At 36.2% G+C, this 19,760-nt stretch overlaps 1 protein-coding gene and 1 long non-coding RNA gene across 8 annotated transcripts in view; one reads left to right on the forward strand and one right to left on the reverse strand.

The window, feature by feature from the left end:
- LOC130050054 (uncharacterized) overlaps nt 1-7,000 on the forward strand; it is a 24,494-nt gene extending 17,494 nt beyond the window's left edge. The window contains exon 4 of the long non-coding RNA XR_008798440.1: nt 6,882-7,000. This is a non-coding gene — a long non-coding RNA (uncharacterized LOC130050054). The remainder of the gene's footprint in view (nt 1-6,881) is intronic.
- Nucleotides 1-19,609, reverse strand: part of LOC125659448 (uncharacterized) — a 65,892-nt gene extending 46,283 nt beyond the window's left edge. For 6 of the 7 annotated variants that reach the window (XM_056148592.1, XM_056148591.1, XM_056148590.1 and 3 more), the window contains exons 1-3: nt 13,445-19,609; nt 12,058-13,344; nt 4,758-11,884 (exon numbers count right to left, since the gene is read on the reverse strand). In XM_056148592.1, coding sequence (XP_056004567.1) covers nt 4,758-11,884; nt 12,058-13,344; nt 13,445-15,239 — 10,209 coding nt within the window. In that variant the 5' untranslated portion in view covers nt 15,240-19,609. The remainder of the gene's footprint in view (nt 1-4,757; nt 11,885-12,057; nt 13,345-13,444) is intronic. The other variant, XM_056148588.1, reaches the window with a different exon arrangement.
- Nucleotides 19,610-19,760: the final 151 nt, after the last annotated feature.

A 19,760-nucleotide genomic window follows, 5' to 3' on the forward strand; every position in this document is an offset into this window, starting at 1 on the left:
AGAAGTAAAACTACCATATCACCTTTTTAATCTAGATGTGTTACAGTCTTTTAATGAAAGGTGGTATTTACTGGAATTGAAGGCAGTATTTCTGAAATGTTGAAAGGCAGGGCTACAAAAGAGAGAATAGTTCAGGAACTGGGCTGGACCTTACTATTAGATAAAATGCAGACATTTGCAAGAGACCTACACCTAGTGTGACAGAGAGTTTATTTGATACCTATCATTTATCAGCTTGGTAGGGGTATATTAAATGTAACGGAAGCTTTCTATGTTAAGTTATTTGAAATGTAGCCTGCCAATGTTTGTTTTAGTATTTGTTTGGCATTATGATGATGACTTAATTGGCATCAGTTGGATCAGGACTTGCGGGAATAACAGATTTCTATTTTATATCATAAATATAATTTGAACTGTACTGATTTCCGTTTAGAAGTTGTAAATGCTGATTGTATGGAGCGCCAAATTAACATAAACTCAAATAAATGTCATTATTTAAATATATACATTTGTATCATCAATTCAAAGATCTCTTCAAATAATTAATTAATGATATCTTCAGTTCTGAATTATTGTGCTCAGTAATTGAATTGGTGATAGCAGCTGAGTGGAGGTGCCCTATAATACGGCGGTTTCGAGATATGTCCGAGTTATTTCCCTTTGGAGAACTCTCGTACATAGTAAGGCGCGAAAGAATTTGTTTACACGCGGGAGTGGGACAGATATTCATCACAGCGTAAGTGAATGTACTCAGTAAGTTTTTCATACGCTGTTTGATAACCTGAATTTGACTGATACACAAACTAAGTAAGTGATAAGTATTTAGGGAGTAATTAGATACATAGAATTCTTATCCTATCACGTTGTTTCGCTGGTCATGAGTACCATATCCAAGATATTTCTTGCAAATATGACATTGTTTGTATGTTTCCACTTCGGTAAAACATTTCTTTCGATAGTATTTAGTATTTCCCACATTTACATATTTAAAGAGAAGCCGCTTTTAATACATTTCATCGTCTTCCTCGTTGGCTGTATATCCACTCTGTCCCACTTAGGCATTCAAATATCCACTAAATGCACCTCCTATACAGAAGAGTTTGTTTCTCGAAACTGATGTATTGAATTGTTGCTCTCTTCAAATGAATTTATGATATCAACAACTGAATTGATGCAAGTTACAATAATTCAATTAATGTGCACATGTGCATCAATCATTTATTATGCATGCATCAAATCCATTATTGCTCTCATCAATTGAATTGATACATGTGTTAATTTAATTATTGCACGCAATAATTGAATTGAAGCACTCATCAATTCAATTATACCATGCAATAATTGAATTGATGATATCTTCAATTATTTGAGTTTATGTTAATTTGGTTGACTGAAATAATTTGATTATCTACTGAGAACATCAACCAAAATGACTGATTTTTTCACCGCTATATTTTTTCATTTATATTGCATAGTGTGTATAATGTTGACCATGATTGGGCATCACACATACACATGTTCCTTATTGTGCTTATTTGATGTAAAAGCACGTACACCTCATTGTATATATACTCAAAGTAAAAGTATATATGCTCGGTACAAATTTTGACACAAGTGATGATGTTTCTGAATTTCAAGTATAAATGGCTTGTGAATTTAATTTTAATATTAGACTAAATCCAGTCTGAGGTCACTTATAGATACAAAATATTCTAATTAACATGTTGCAACTAACACGATTTGACCGGCTTCTAGTCAAACATTCATGAAATAACTTTTGACCCATCCGCTGGATTGATTTCACCAAAATACCATGTATATATTTGCCTTATACTGACAGGGATTCTAAGAGGAAAATAGTTATCCTATACTTGTTTATATCTTTTGGCAGATATTTCATTACAAAACTTGACATGCACTGCACAGAAGAAAGTCCTCAAATCATTGTCATTGAGCAAGAATAAAATAGACATGATACAATAATTTCACAAGTCTGCATTATATTAAATTCCAGGTTATTATCCAGCATTTGACACTCACTCTGAAATTAAATAGACTGTTTTACACAGGTTGAGATATGGAAACAAAATGGGTTTGGTTGTTTGAATGAATATTTTGTCTGACATCATTGTATACTTGAGCCATATATTACAGATGAAATGATAACCTTTTCTAAAGTCATCAGCATATTTTCTAGTATGGTTTTCATGATCTGACAGATGGAGAACATTATGAAGTCATGCTCCTTTTTGTCCTTTTCTGATTTGTCAGAGTAAAAGAGGTCAACTCGGATAACTTTCAGAGCATTGGGTTTTCTGCACAATACTCCCAAAGCATGAGTCTGCCAATGTCAATAATTTGGTTTCTTCAAAAATAAGGCAGATGTTATGCAACAGCAATGCAATGAAAATATTTTAAAATTCTGATGAATCAGCCAGAGTTGGAACCCATAAAATCAATGATGACAAGTAAACTAGATATTTAGAGGCCCAAATACAGACTTCTGACTTGTCAGTAAACTACTGTAGATATTTAGAGGTCAGAGGCCCAATACTGACTTGTAAGTAAACTAAGATATTTAGAGGCCCAATAAATTTTCTGAAAAGGTCAATGATCTTAACCCCACTTTTCAGTCATGAGCGAGATATATGGAATTCATTGACTTTTAAGCAATATAAAAGATTACAATCAAACATTTTGCATGGTAGAGGAAGGAAGTACTCTATAGTAAAACACTGTAACTGTACATTGCTCACTTGTGAACTTGTCATGGTGAAAACGATGAGCAAAATATTCTTTTACAGATATTGATTTTAGATGCTGCATGGTGCTTGATATTCTCAGTTGTTTTTAATCATATGTGTGCCTGAGCTAATTTTCCTGCTTATATGCCAGTCATGTGCAGGGAAGTAACAATTGACATAAGTACAAGATATAAGGATGTATATTATTCAAACAACAGTACAATGTTGATATGCCTTTTTCTATGTTTAGGATGTTGAAGCTCTGGAGTGGGATAATTATAGATTATCGACTGAGTATTGGTAAATGTGCTCCGCCAAGGCCTTTTCTTGGTAGAGTAGACCTACATGTAGCTTGTGAGGTCCATTTCTGTACAAAGACTGAGGAAAGGCTGACAGGGATTTTTTAAGGTCTTGATTTCAAAGGTCTGGGCCATTCCAATTGGAAAAAATAGCCACATTTGCTTGAAATTGGTGGGGAAATGTTTCATACAAGGAAGTATGGAGAAAACCAATCCAGAGTGCATTAAAAACAGAGGTCAAAAGTTAGGTTTACTTAACAATTTTGAAGCAAAATATATAATCTATGGACCTGTGAAGAAGATTTATGAACAATTAGGCTACCCTGCTTGATTTGTTTTCATTGTCTGAGAATATCAAAGCAAAAATTGGGAAAAAATACCTGCTTTTTAGCTTGGGGGGGGGGGGGGGGGGGGCTTATTTTGGCCCCCTACAGACCCTAAAAAATACCTTGCTTATTTACTGATATTTTGTCAATAATCATTTTATTACTTGTTTTTAAATTCTATATATTCTTAATTCTAGATCAGAGCACATTCATTTACATATTCAATAGCAGATGAAGTGTTTACATTCATTGCTCTATCTATCTATCTATCTATACATTTCCATTGTTTCTCCTTCGATATCAGAGTCTTTATCCACTGAAATGATAGCCATTTCTTCATGAATGCTTTAAATATGAATCTTGATAAAATATAATACGACTATTTTAACAGCTAGGAATATTCTGACAGAAATGAAAGTAAAATGTAAATATAAAAAACAGATTTCATTTCTGAAAATGCATGAGGGTATGGACTGTGACGCAAGGAGTGCTTTGTAAGTATGCCAGTATGAAACATTGCAGTTTATACCCTCGACATCTATTTCTAAAAATGAAACATTTTTTTGTTGTAAACAGATGTGACAGTTCCAACTGATGTAAAGTAATCCCCAGGTTTTACACTGCAATTTAGGACTCAGTTAAAGTTCAAATACTCTATATAGAATCTCTAGGAAATATTAAAATTTGTAAAAAAAAAAAAAAAAAAAAAAAAAAGGGGTGTGTGTGTGTGGGTGGGTGCATTACGGTACACTGTGCAAGACCCACATTTTTAGTACCAGTATAAATATTGGAGAGAGCTATGGGGAAAAAATCAGATGTAGAATGGAAATTCCTGCAGTTTTTTCTCTCTGATTACCTGACATTCATTTTCTAAAAAATAATATATTCATTGTTTTTCTCAGAACATGTTCTATTTCTCTTGATGTTTATGTTTTATCTATCTGACTCAAATAATGTTGCTTGTTTTTATCAGTTTTTTTTCAAAAGATTTACATCATGACAAATCATGGAAAAAGCTTAATCTGGAATAAGCTTGGGTTTATGGGAATATTTTACCCACTGTATTAGTCATTCTGGATTCAAACTCTTGAATTCTTATCTAAATATCATGTGAAACTCCTTATAATAAACAAGTGTAATTATTTCTGGCATATAGGAAGAATGATATTGGAAACTTTACAATCACACTGAAAACAGGGCATGCTAGCTCTTTTCCTAAACTATCATTTCCTTTTTTGTACAATTAGAATAAAACTTAAAATATTTTCAAAAAATAGAACCATCTAAAGGGTTGGAAATGTATGAGACATGTCAACTGATGGCACCGTGAGGGGAGTGTATATTGACTTGGTTTAAATGGAGGAGAAAGGGAATAAATGACCACCTACCTCATCACTTTGTCTAGAAATGTAGCATTTTTCGGAGTACTCTCCATTGTTTCTGTGTAATCCAACATTGGAATGCTTCTGGTTCTGATAATTTTTGTAATTCCCAAATAAAGATGGTGAATAAAGAATTTTCTTCTCAAACTGACATTCTACATTTGGTTGTTCATCGAGATGGTCGTCGTCGGAATCATCCATATAGAATTTCACATTACCCTGTTTGTTTTCTCTGTTGTTTAAAGTTTTCAACGACTCCTTTAGGGAATCGGTCACAGATTTAACGTTTTCTTGCGATCCTTCAAGGGGAAACATTTCTTGCTTTATCTTCACTGCTTTTAATTTTGGTGTAACATGTGGTTCACTTGGTCCACTGTCATGGTCAATATTGTCTTGGTTTACAAATGTTTTACGGGTTTTTGGTGTGTTTGTAGGTGTAGTATCATCACTGTCTTCTAAATCATTACAAGCTGTATCTTTGGAAGATTGTATTCTTTCATTATCAATGACAGCATCCCATACACCTGCAGCTCGAACAGAATGCATTTCTTTTCTTCTTGAAATTACTTTATCCCTTCGCATTAAAAAAGTTTCCCCAGTTTCTTCCAGCACACAAGGGTCAACATCTGGTTTTGCCTTTTCATGAAATTCTTTGTTTTCTTCTTGTTCTGTACCCAAGTCATCAATTGTTTCAGCGTCAATCAAAGGTATATCACTGTAATTGTTCTCAACCTTGCTTTTCTCTTTATTTTCTGAAGATCTATATTCATTCATCTGATCATGAAGTTGGTCAATATGCCAGTGTTTCTCAGCTATTTCTTCTTTCATAACGTTTTCTGAAATAGCTATCGGTGCTGAAATATTAGTGCATGTTTTCTCATTATCATACCCATTCCCCCTTTTCATTTTTTCGCTCGACTTGCCTAACGAATTTTGAAGATTTGTTTTTTCCACACATACAGGTTTGGCAACTTCTTTACTTTCCAAATGGCAAAATAATTCGCAAGTTCCTATATTTGTATTACTGACGTTTTCGCTTTGATTCTTTGGTTGTTCGCTTATTGGCGATTCTTTTCTATCCTTTGTAGGGTCAAATTTGTCGTCAAATTCTTTACTCCTTCTGTCGGCAACACGACCCTTCCATTGTTGAAGACAGGAGACAACAGTCCTCCTTTTGGCTTCAGAAGGCTTTGGCAACACCTTAGGAGGCTGTTTGGATTTGGGTTTCTCAAACATGGCCCTCTTGTCAGAGAATCGGACTGTCTGCTCTTCATTTTGGTTCGATTCTAATTTACTTTTGTCTTCATTAGTTACCTCTTTTATGTCAGACAGTGTACTTGAAGACACAGGAACCGTTTCAGGGATGAAATAACCTTGAAGCAGATTCCCAGCGTCGTCTACTGGAATTCTTTTCCATTTGCCACATGCATTAACCCATTTTGAATTCCTAGAGTTCAATTGTGTGGAAAGAGACACTGGTTTGTTCCGCTCGATTTTAGGTTCAGGAATGTTGATTTTTGCAGCTTTGCCCAGAAAAGTTCGTCGTATTTCAGACACACGATTGACCTCGGTACAAGAAACACCTTGTTTACTTTCAACCCCATCTTCCTTTTTGAGTCCTATTGGACTTTTACTTCTTGACCTGAACTTGTTCCTGTTTTCAGCATGGCTTTCTTGGACGTCTTGTAAACAAACTGTGGCGGTAAATCTCCTAATTCCTTGCCTATCACGCTCCTTTTTAAGCGCAGTTTGCATGTCATTCTTCATACGAGTTTCTCTGCTGTTTGAAACAGTTATCAGATCTTGCACATTGTCTGTTGACTGTGCAGGAAATTTGTCCTTGTGTTCAGGTTTTGTTTGTACAGATTCAGTTGTCTTAACTTGATTAGTGCTTGACATACCTCCAGGTAATGCACTGCAGCCTAAATCTGTTACAGATGGTGATTGTGTATCAGCAACATCACTTACATGATTACACTCCTCACCATCAATGTCATTACATTTGGGCAATGTTCTTGTTTCAAACTTATTTTCTATGTGACATGTTGCAAAGCTAGTTGGAATTTTATCATCATTGACTTGTTCATGATTGCTTGTACCTCTAATGGATGTTTCATTTTTGTATTGCAGGTTTTCCAGATTGTCTAGAAGTATATCACCTGTTACATTGCAATTCTGGACATCGCTCTCGGAATGATTTTTATTATCAGATAATCCATCTGAATTGGTTCGATTCGAAACGTGCGCGGTAGGGAAGTCGTGAACTTGAGTCTTAATCCCACTTTGCTTATTTTGAAACTCGTTGACACCAGTTATCTCTACAGTAGTTGATTCACTTTTGCTGTAATCGCTACCGTTATCTCCCGTGGATATTCTGCACAGTTTTATATCTTCAGAATTGGCAGATTCACATGAGCTGGATTTTGTCACGTAGGTAGTTAAAGAATCGGAAACATTGTTTTGATCCTCTGGATTTAAATTCAACGTTAAGTTCACTTCATGTTCAATGTTACCTGTATTTTGGTTGGAATCCCCTTGAGTGGTTGGCCAGTCCCCTTCTGGTTGCAGTTTCAGTACTATGTTAACATCCGAAAGTCGATTCGATGAATATTTTGGCACTGACTGACCAATCTTGTCTTCAAGAACAAAACTAGCAAACACATTCTGTGTGTCACTCTCTGCTGTTGTCTCACAATGTGTTATTACTTCCTGACGATTTAAGTTTTTATTATTTTGTGCATATTGATCTAAATTCCCACCTTCCTTCTCTGTTAGAGTTGTATTCAAACCTGTACCTTGTACATCACGGAAGTATGACGCTTTATTTATAATGCGATGATCACTCTCAGGTTTCTCATCATTTATGAAATCCCCGTTCTCTCTGCTGAAAACTGTATGTGAAGCAACTTGGCCATCGCAACTTGGTTTTACAACACAGCTGCTTGATTGAGAAATTTCGTTTGCTTTGACAGACAGTTCGGATGCACGTGTTTCCGAAGTTTCTTGAGAACATTCACGTTCCTCAGGACTCAAAATTTTTGTGGTTATGGTCTCGTATCGCACCGACAGTTCACTGCGCGTGATTATCCTCCGCTGTCGTGTGATTCTCCTGGTGGGACCTCTTTGTATTTCCATGTTGTTGTTTGTGTACGCAGTAATAGTCTTGTCATCCGTAGGGAATTTGATATTACAATTTCCATTTTCCATTATAGAGTCCCCGTCGTCCGAATCAAAAGATTCAAATCCCTCTTGATCCGAAGTATCTGAACTCTCTGATTCCAAGTCTGTCCTCGTTTCATCGCTTAAATTTGAAATATTTTGGTTCGTGGGATTTGGTTCACTTGCAGAAAGAGTTTCCCCCGATGTGCAGTTATCAGCATTTTGATAGGAATTTAATTTTTTATCGTAATCCTCCACTTGGGGTCCAAAATCAGATGTACTTTCTATGCAACTTGGTGCAACATTTTCTAAGGTGATGGTTTTTTTCACTTCACTGGCTGAAGTAAGTGTTTTCTCAAGTGTTAAAAAGTCAGAACTGAACTTCTGATCCGATGTTTCATTATTTGAACTACATAAACCATCCTGGGTTCCTTGCTGTGCGGAAACACAGTTTTCAGATGATAAGTTGGGTAGATTATCCATAGTATTTTTTGAATGATCATTGCCAAAAGACTTTTTAAGTTGCACTAGCTGTGAAGCCCCCTTGCTGCCTTCATTTATTTGGAGCTTTGAGTTATCATTTCTTTCATCAAAATAATCCCTTAAATTTGTGAGCTCCGGCAATTTTGTTTCAATATCTGTAGACACATATTGGTTCTTATCTGTTTTACACAGTCGCACACTATTTACAGTCAAGACTTCACGATCAAGCTCACGATTCAGTGGATGAGTAATATTTGAAGGTATTAAATCAGTGGAATCTTTGTGTACATCATTTCCAAGTAGTGGTATTGTTTTTGCAATTGCATGGTCGCTGTCGTCCGATTTGCTGTTAAATTTTAGGTTAGTTTCACGGTCGCCTGCAACTTGCACATGGTAATTGCATTGTTGACTTTCTCTTAATTGCTTTATTGCAGGTAATCGCATTGCCATTTCTTCATTACTCTGTACGGTGGGTGCTTCTGTTTCAGTGATATAATCATGTGGCACTAATACTGGCGATGGTTCTCCATGATCCTTATTGAAATTATTTTCTTCATTTTCTTTGAATTTTGCCACACTTGATTCCTCTAGAGTGTTTTCTGATATATTTCCCAGATCCAGTACTTGATAAGAAGTTTGCGACGGTCCAACACATTGTGTTTTATTGGAATATGTTATATCTCTGGATGATATGTTTCCCAAACTTTCGTCGTCACTAGCGGACCAGAATTCTTCACTGGACGTAGAAATGTTTCGAGTCTTATTAGCTTCATTGATTTTTTGTCCAGAATTGGTTTCTAAAGTACTTGATGAATTAATGGACACGATTCCCTCGCATTTCTTTTTTCCTTCGATTACGTCTGTGGATATTTGACTGTTGTCAGTTGTGCATCTCTGAGTTGGATCATTTGATGAAATCGAGATTTTGGTTTCTCTATAACCGTCCACTGCCATTGATAGAATGCACCTGTTTTCATCTGATGTTTCTATGTTTTCCAGTTTTTGAGGGTTTATGTTTCGTGATTTACTAGATAAATATGAGGATGTTGCAGTTCCTTCTTTGTTCGCTATTTCATTTCTCATGCGTTTGATTTTATCATTTTTACTTGAAATAGTTCCCCCCGTTTCCTTCCTATCTGTTTTTATCTTAATATCACTGGCTGGCTTTATATTGTTTTTTGAAGAAGTTGTTTTTGTTGTCGATAACTTTTTCCTTGGGAGGATTGAAGAATTATGAAGTATAGGGGTGGATGTACGGGGAGCGGGAATATTTGTCTTGGCTCCAATGTTTGATTTTGTAAGATTAGATTTCTTCATAGGCTGTCCGGACTCAGATTTTGGCTGTGTAGTTGTTGGAATGGACGTTGATGATACTCGTTTTGATGTCAAGGTAGGGCTCATGGCTGATACATTTTGAACATTCGCGATTTTTGCTTTGGGGATAGTTTTCTGATTTTTAGTACCTTGGCTGACCAAACCGGTCGCTGTCTTCCTAGTTAAGATGCTATCCTTTGTACATGCTTCAGTATTTCCGCTGCATTCTATTTTTAAAGTGCTACTGTTTCCAACAGCTTTCGGTGGACGTTTAAGTGTTTTGGGCAACATTGATTTTCCTTGTAGTTTTTCACGCAATTTGGGACTCCCTGTTATGCAGTCGTTTGCAGGCTTTCTATTTGCGATAGGACTTTTCGTAGTGGATTTTCGTTCAACTCGAGGACTAATAATGTTTTTAGTTTTTCTAGCCGGGCTGGGCGATTTTCCTTGCGAAGTCTGAGTAACTGTTTTGCACGATTGTTCACAATGTCCGTCGTTAGGAGTTGACTGTATTTTCCTAAGTTTAGTTGTAGCTAATTTTGTATCTGGTTCCATGGACTCGTGGTTGGGTTTATCTTTTTCGCACATTTCTTTCGCAGGATGAGGTTGATTCTCCTTTGTAGATCGTGCCTTGACTATATAACTAGTTGGATTGTGTTCGTTAGATTTATGAGGAAGTCCCTCCTGTGTTTTAACAGTCTTCCTTGTCGTGTTAGGACTATTATCTGGAGTTTTGATTGACGAAGTTAGTTGCACTTTTCTTATTGGAATAGCATTTCTTTGTGTTTTAACATTGGCAGATATCACAGGTTTATTTTGTCCAGAGTTTGCTTGAAGATGTGTACTTGTAGACGGAATTTTTGTCTTGCTAGTCCTTAGGGATGGCCCTGTCAATTGAGACTTGCATTTAGTTTCCTTTGTTGATGCTTTCTCTGCTGCATTTTGACTTCTTAAATGCAATGTAGGTTTTTTATAAACTTTCACCGTATCATCTGGGGTGGACTCTTTGCTTGACCGACTTGCACTCGATGACCGTCTGTCGCTCCTTGAAGCTGCGGATGACAATGTTGATTTCTTCTTAGACATGGCAGGGCTTAGCGGGGATTTCCTCGACACGCTGGGACTGCTGGATGTTCGCTTAGTTAATACAGGGCTTACGACAGCAGAGTTCAACTTTGGAGCAAGACTTGGGATGTGAGAACTGGTCCACTTGGAATCTTTAGGAATATTCTTCCTTGTCATTGTTGGTGTTTTTTGAGATATTTTGCTTGAGCGATCTGCATTTGAATCTTTCCCAGTTGAGACAGACAATGCTAATTGCTTTGACTCTGTCGGACTGTCTTTGGTACATTGACTAGCGTTCTGTGCTCTTTGGCGTGAAGTTTTGGTCTGATGAATGCGTAATTTAGGACTTTGGGGTATTTGACTATCACTGAGTTTGTCAATTTCGTCTGGGTTTGATTCAGATGACCTTTCGATTGATGACCTTGGTGAATTGCTGGTTTCACTGAATGTCTTAGTTGACGAACCGCAACTTTCTGGGGGAGATGATATACACATCGACCCACTGTTAGATTTAGTAGCGCCTTTGATCAAGTTGATTGAATGACCAGTCGGTTTTCTTGTAGTAGTCAGTTTATTGGTTTTCGGTACAGGAACTCCTGAAACAGCGATTCCTGACTGCCTGTTTACAAATTTACTTTTCGTAGACTGTTTGTTGATAGTTTGTCTACAGCTTTTGCGTTTGTTTGTCAATGATTCCTTGTCATCTTTTAACTGTATACCAGTATCTTTGATGATAAGACTAGCTGTGTTTGCCTTACCCGATTTTAAGTTAATGGTTCTTTCATCCTTTGTTTTTGTTCTCTTGTGTTCATTATCGGGTGATATGTCTTTCACTGTGCTATGTTGGTTTTGTTCTGCGTCCAATTGTTGATTCATGCTATCTATTGTTGGTAAAGATCCTTGCCGTGGCTGTGCACTGCCCTGTATCGATACAAACTCTTTCGTTCTTGTCTTGTATTCATTCTTTGAACCGTGTAATTGTGAATGATCGGGCACACTGCCGTTCTGATCAGCTCCCCTCTTATGACCTCTGTTATTATCATACGAGATATTATCGCATCCAATCTCCATCTCATTATTTGTCTGGTGATCCTTAATGCTATTGCGGTTATCTGTAATGACCGTAGGAATTGAATTTTCATTTTGTGTCAGTAATCATACCTTAATTCTTTGTTCATCATATTTGTTTTAAAAGCTTGAATATTTATACCCTAGTTAGCGGTTATCAGATTGATTTAATATTCATTTCATGAAGTGTAAGTAAATGAATTAGAAATAGACTTACCGTTTCCGTGCTTTTTGTCGTTGCACTCATTTTCACGTTCTTCGAAATCGAATGTCAACTCCGTTGGTGTACTGCCAGACTGTTTAATTTTCTCATTTGGTGAACTTTGTGAAGCCAATCCATTAATATCCACGACAGGTACGATAATCGGCTTTATATTGTTTTTATTGACATTTTTATCACTGACTTTACTTCCATCCACATTGCTCTGGCGAACACATCCATCCGAATTTATATTGTCTGCAGTCGATTCCTGTTGTCTGGAGAAATCTTCAGAAATGCAGAGTGCATGTGTGATAATTTCACAGCAGGTATTATCACTGACTTTCTCCAATTCTTCGGAAACCTTTTCCTTGGTGCAAATGGTAGATGGACTCCCCGCAGGTGATGAACTGTTACATGTTAAGTTCTCGTCCTTATTAGCAGTTTCAGGGAAGGTAAACGAGCTTAGACTTTTCTGATAACTTTGGGAATGTTTGGCAAGTGAACACTTTTGCTCAGGTTTGTAACCTATCAATGTCAAATGCTTGCACCCTGGACGTTTACACGTAGACGAAACGTTAGCACGGTTAGTTTTGCCTGCCGCATTACGGTTTTTAGGTGCTCCTGGAGGTATCCGAATTGCTTCCCTGTTTTGCTTTTGATTCACTCTTGACTCCTTTGAAATCGAAGACGTTACGTGATTTGTATTTGTGTTACGGTTTTGAGCCTTCGAACAGACTAGTTTGTCTACAGATTTTCTTTCAGATTTGTTTTCTTTCTTGATCGATGATATATCTTTTATATTTTCTTCCTGTAAAATAACAGGCTTCCGCGGCGGTGTTTTATTTAAATCTATGATCGTTTTTATGTTTGTGTTGCATCTCCTTCCAGTATTGTCTGTTAATAACTCTTCCTTAGCGTTTTCATTAACAGATGGTTCTCTGTTGCCTACCTCAGTAGAGTCATTTCCAGTCTGTTCAAGTTGTGTGTTCATTCCACAATAAGGTCGCTCTTCCTTAAAGTCATTTCCTCTGCTAAAATCACTTATCAGTGGTAATCCACCCACCGCATTGTCCTGCACTCTGATTATTAATCCTTGATCCTGCCTTATATTATAATTTCCTGGTGGCAGTCGCTTTAAATCCCCATGACACAGGATTTCATTTCCAGTCAAACTAGTGTTTTCCTTAAAGTGTTGTGCACCTTTTATTTCATAATCAGTTTGACACAAAAGAATTTGATCCTTCTTATTGTTTATGTCAGAATCATTATGCTGATTAGCGTTCAAGTCATCCAAAGCATGGCCTGAAACAAACGCAGAGATTATTATCGGTGTTAAAATGCACACGCCTGATTCAACACACAACGAATTATTATTTTCAAATGTAAATAATACACAACTTACCTTGTGGTTTAGGAATATCATTAACACTACAAGTCTCGCTTGTACTTTTCACTTTATGTCCTCCATCTGGACTTAACGAATCTTCATAAATCTCCAATGGGTGTCTGACACAATTAATTAATCTATCAACATCTCCCGATAGAACGGAATCATTATGGTAATGATAATCGGTACTTCCTGCAGGGCTTACACGTGTATCACTTTCCCAATATATGAATGACCCTATCCGGTGTTCCGAACTGCTCCTGAGATTTTGTCCTTGATGATCTGTCTCGTTATTAATTACACGTGGGTGTGTGGTCAGGTAATGAACAATGTCCTCGCGGCCTGAATGCCAGGTCCGTCTGTGCGTGCCACCATCCGTAAATTGTCCTTCCTTAGAGAGACTTGTTGTTTTATCTCTGTCGTTTAAATGTTTCTCAGGTGAAGTAGGTAATTCAGGTGAACGTTTATACTGATTATCAATACGGCTTCCTTTTCCTGTCCTCAATATGGGCCTGTTGTGCTGAAGCTTGCTGAGTGGGACACGATGATCTGTGGGGTTGCTATTTAAGACTGCAGAGCCTTTTCTGCTGTTGCCATTAACAGTCCCACGTGTTCTGGTTAAGGTTCCAAAGTTCTTCGGTGATATTTCCTCTATTGTTCTAGGTTTTACTAATTCATCATTCATTTTTCTCATTCCCCTTGTGAATATTTTACCATGGCTTTCTGATGTAATTAGTTTTGTCTTATATCCGTTACAACTGACACGAACTTTGTCATAATTTTTGTTGCCATGTACTGGATTAAGCAACAGTGAGTTCTTTGTATTCTCAATAAGTTGATGGGTATTTTTAGCCTCCAGTAACTTGCTTGATAAATTTAGTCTATATCTTTGTCCTTGGGATATTGCATATGTATGTGCATGTTTTACTTCATCATTCCACGGTCTCCCCTTTATTGTATAGCCATGAATTGATCTCCGTTTAGACAGAGTGTCTGTTTGTTTTGGAGAGTAATGGTTCGGATATTGTTGAAGTACACCAGCAGCAGAATTAATTGAATTATCCGGTATCTTGGAATCTCTTTTGACGGAACATGTAGAATTATTTGGAGCTTGAAGTGACGTTTTCCACGATACTGTTGATTTGGGTATCGAACTTCTTTTGGTCAGGTCCCGTCTTGTATGGTCTGGACTGTCTCTAAGTAGGGGTACTTCTTCAGTTCCCGGGACAACGCCAAACAAGAAAGGTTTATAATTCGAAGTTTGACTGAATTTTTTCTGACCCAATTGTTGTTGATTTTTGTTTTTGATAAAACTATGATGAATGGTTTTGTTGCGAATTGTGTCATTTATCGCACTGTATCCCACATTCTCCTTTTCTTCGCTACATGTATTGATGCTCCTCAGCGATTTCGTAAGAGATAATTTAGTTTCATCAGCACTCCCTTCTTTACACAGAAATCCATCAAAATCCAACTTCGGTGTGGCCTTGTCTCCAGAGAAAGGACTAATGAAGTCTTTATTTTCTCCAGGAGAGTTATCGTCTGCCGTGGTCTGGTAAGGTCGCGAGTCCTTATCAGAATCGCACTTTGGACGTTGGAAGTAATTTGTAGATCGTAATTCTATGTAATCTTTTGTGTTGATTTTATCTTTCCATCCATAATGAGAATCGTTCTGTTTCACCGTTCTTTTGTTAGGCCGGTATTGGATGCACTTTCTGTTTGAGTAGTCTGCTAGAACAGCCCGGGATTGTGGTGATGATGTAATATCAAAACCATGGAGTGACTTTGTGTTTGTATCGACCTGATTCATTGTTCAATACATGTGCACTGTTTTATATTACTAAGAAAAAGAGAAGAAGAAAAACCCAGTAAGGATCTATTGCAACAAACTAATAACTGACTCGAACGAAAGGTTCAAGATCAACTGAATGTGACAGCTCACTTTACATATAATAGGAACTTGATTGTTTCTAAGATATTTTTGATTTTAGAAACAAGAGTCTAAGTCTCGTAACATTTACTGCTTCACAGTTACGTAATATTACTGTATTTTATCGTTTCACATCGCCATTCTGCTTCGGGTTCTCTTTTGTTGTTGCGCATGGTGAATAGGAAATTATTTCTCTGTTCTAGAAAATTTCCAAACTAAAAATCGATTGTCGTGATGATGGCTTGGGCGTAATGTTTCCCTCATTTAATTATAGATCATTCCTGTCTCGCAACGTTCTGATCAATATTTCACGTTTGATGTTACTGATTTACATGTTGCTTAGGGTAAAACTACACCTAGATAGATAAATATTATGTATATGAAATGCCGGGTGAAGCGATGGTTACGACTGATAGCTACAACATATTTTAAACAATGATGAACAAAGTGAAAGAAGGATAACTCTAATTATTTTGAAAGCTCTATTGATTAGTTTATTTAATGATTTTTTTTTTCCAACAAAGGAATTAATGTTCTAATTAAACTATTGCTCTAATCAAACTATCGTGATATGATTTTAGTTTATAACATGTTAGCATATTAAATAGGATATCATATACGTTTTTTAAAACTTAAGTCATTTTCACAACATTCATTCTTTGATTTAGAATTTTTATATATATATATTTTAAAAAAAACAACACCAACTGAAATATTTTTAGGAGTTTGCAGTGAGTGAGGTCGTTTAAGAAAATGGGAGACGAGATAAATACATGTAGATGCATATGTTTGGACTCAGTATGAGTCACCGCGCACCTGCCGGCATTTAACATCACAAAGGTGAGATTACAGTACAAAGCAAAATAAACCATACCTTTATATTGTGCATTATATGTACAATGTAAATTTAATTGTACATCAGCTGATCAGCCTCCAACACGTATATTTCTCCGCCACTATTTTAAATTCTGGTGATGTAAACAGAGGATGCGCAGTACGAGGTTGACCTGAGCGGTAACCTTTGATGCAGTGGGTTTACCTCATTGATTTTCTATAAATAGTTTGTAGTTCATGACTCACTACGGAGTCTAAAACAGAAAGAAAGAAAACCCCGAACTTTATACGTGAGCTTGCAGATCTATTTACATTTATTTGTACTTGCATTATTATGAACTCAAATGTACTGTTTAATGAATATTCGTATTGATATTCAGAAAATGTCTGTACATCCCGAGACATTGATTAAATCTTTATTTTAAATCGATTGTGTTGCAGACAAATTGCACGATTTTTAAAAAAGCATATTAATTATTGCATTATATTTACACGATGCATGTCATCAACTAAATGTTTAACGCTTATATCCACATTAAAATTGGTTATGATTTGTTTTTTTAAGTCGTTGCTTATATAGTTATAATTAAATCCTGGCATCTGGGGTGTGATGCAACAACACTATATATCGCCTTTGGTCTTTTGCTTTGTTTAGTAGAAGGTTCCAGTTGCTTCTGTGGAGGTCAGTTCCGGTAGGGATCCGGGTTACAATAGGTCCTCAGTACCCCTTGCTTGTCGTAAAAGGTACGACTAAAAGAGGCGGTCCTTTGGATGAGCCCACAAAACCGAGGCTCCATGTGTGGCACAATAAAGAACCCTCGGTGCTCAAAGACCGTAAGTGCCGAGCATGAGCATAGGCCTAAATTTTGCAGCCCTTCACTGGCAATGGTGACGTCTACATATGAGTGAAAAATTCTCGAGAGGGACGTTAAACAACAATCGATCAATCATTTCTTCTTCAACTTCTACCGCAAGTTTTTCCATCAGGAGTCCAGCGCAGAGCTGTTTTAATTATGTCGACTGCATCATTTAGGGTGCATGTCCTATCTATGCCATTATCTTAAACAAGACATCTGAATAGTTAGAATGGGAGATCCTTATGTGCCAAAAACTTCTTGGGATCCTCAGTGAACCAGACAGTTCATCGTGGTCTTTTTCTGCAAGTAGGACACAGTTTTGGCTGGGTTAGGGGTTGGGTTTGTATGTGTGTGTTTTAAATAATAATTTTCGTGGTATATTGGGCTGATTGATCTCCATATTCAACATGCTGCTCTTGTTTTAACTACAGTTCCTGCATGGTGCTAGGGAACTTCTCATTTTTTGGACTGGTGTTCGGGATACCAGTGCTGACTAACGGATTTCATTGTGCTGATCTTGAGCCGATATGTTGGTTGTTTTTTTTAATTATCAGCATTCTCTATTGTACTGGTGTGTATAGGAGAAAATTCTAGGGTAATAAAGGTTCCCCATTTAATACTTCTAGGGACGTCAGTTTAATACTTCTAGGGACGTCAGTTTAATACTTCTAGGGACGTCAGTTTAATACTTCTAGGGATGTCAGCTGTAGTTTGACAGAGGACCCAGTCTTTTGTATATACAACAAAATATAGAGGACACGACTTAGCCTTGTCTGACCCCTGATTAGTTTTGAAGTATGAGTTGCTGTTTTCAGCTTTTTGCACATGGAATTGTAGGAGCTTTTTATGAGGTGTGATGGTATTTCTTGTGACCTGATGCTGTCGAAAGCTTTTTCAAAATCACTGAAATTCCTTGCCTCAACATTTCTGATGATGTTTCCGAGCGTAAATACCATTCTTTAATCGATTGCTACGATATATTATTCACGTATATTGTTATATGTATGTTAAAATGCATTGCTTTTATATCCTCAAAATTGTATCTGTATGTCTACTCACCCTCTACTGTCTTATTTGTATATATTTGTAAATATTTTGTATTTATGACCGATGGGCTGTATAACTTAAGGAAAAAAAATAAAGAATCTGCATGTCAACTGCCTTGTCTAATTAAAAGCATCTTGTTCTGTTGTGACTTTTACTTCAATTTTGCAAAGATCTTATACTGGGGTTATAAGATAGAGAAGATACGTTTATTCTAATTCTAGGCCTAGAGGGCATACCAGCAAAGGCAGTTTATGAAGATACAAATTTCAGATAAGATTACAACATTCACTACATGTAGTTGTAGGGGAAACAAGTACATATGATTTGCAAATCGGTTGTATACGAAAGTAAATGGACAATATCCGTGTTATACCAACAAATCAATAATAAACTAGAACGATTTTTGAAGTTTGATAACATCATCCCTTTTCCTGAAAGTTTTAACTTGATATTCACTTAATTTGACAATTACTGGTTTGTATTCATTAGTTATTAACCAAATAGATTTATCCGTATTTGTTAAATAGCTAAAATTGTTGTTGACTTTAGATATGTCATGAAAAAAAACCCATTTCTCTCTTCAACATAGATGATAGAATGGACAATCGGTGAGGAAATGAAATTCATCTTCTATACAATTTTAAAAGTTGCATAATTAACATATTCTTATAAATTGTTTCTCTCTAGAGGAGGAAATTTCTGACCAGTATTGCTTTTTACAAATTTATATCTTTCTCTTTCAATTCTTAGGTCATGTGCACTTACTCGGAATTTATGTAGGATTTTTTCTTCATTCTAGAGATTTCATAAACATAATTTTCCATATTAGAAATTTCGTTATACAAAAAATATGTAATAAGTTTTCCTGATTTCTGACTCTCTTCACGTCTTTTTGACCAGTTTAGTAAATATTGTTTTCTTACATGATTCTTTGTTTTGTTTTTTTTTGAAGAAAAAAATGAGATTTTTACAACTGGATACTAAACTGCCATTTTTTCTAAAAATAACTTACGTTTATATACCAACAATATAAATAATATGAATTTACATTGATATTCTCTGTATAACAGGGATGATTCAAGGCTATTCTCAAGTATATGCCAATATAGCAAAATACGTTGGATTATTGAACAAAACATGGGATATGAACCTAAATCTGAAATTATGGCAATATTAGTACTTCTTTCTCCGGCACGCAATAGATGTTTACAAAATTTGATATTCAAGTTTTCTACATCTCAATCTTTCAAAATATAATTAAAATCTTTGTCTTTTTCCAGCACGCGTGCCGAAAATATTCTCCATATCTCACAATAGGTTTTACCAAATGGTCAAAAAAATGTTTTAATGGGTGGATCTATATATTTGGTGTCTTTAAAGTTTGAATTGAACCACAGGAGGATAAGGTGTAATATATTTATATTTGTTAACACATTCAATACATATATTACCAAACAGGAATTTTTTTTAAAATTAGGTAACCACTTCATTGGAATATATTGGGATGACCACTCCCCAATAATTCATTTAGATGTTTTAATTGCTTTTATGTTGCTTGTTTGAAAAAAATAAGGAATATGTCGTCAAGCCGATTATGAAAATTCATTTTTCACAAGGTATTAACTGCGTAATCGCTAGTCGCTCTCGGTAGAAGGGAGGGGAG

The sequence above is a fragment of the Ostrea edulis genome, chromosome 9 (assembly GCF_947568905.1).
Source record: "Ostrea edulis chromosome 9, xbOstEdul1.1, whole genome shotgun sequence".
Classification (NCBI taxonomy): Eukaryota; Metazoa; Mollusca; class Bivalvia; order Ostreida; family Ostreidae; genus Ostrea; species Ostrea edulis.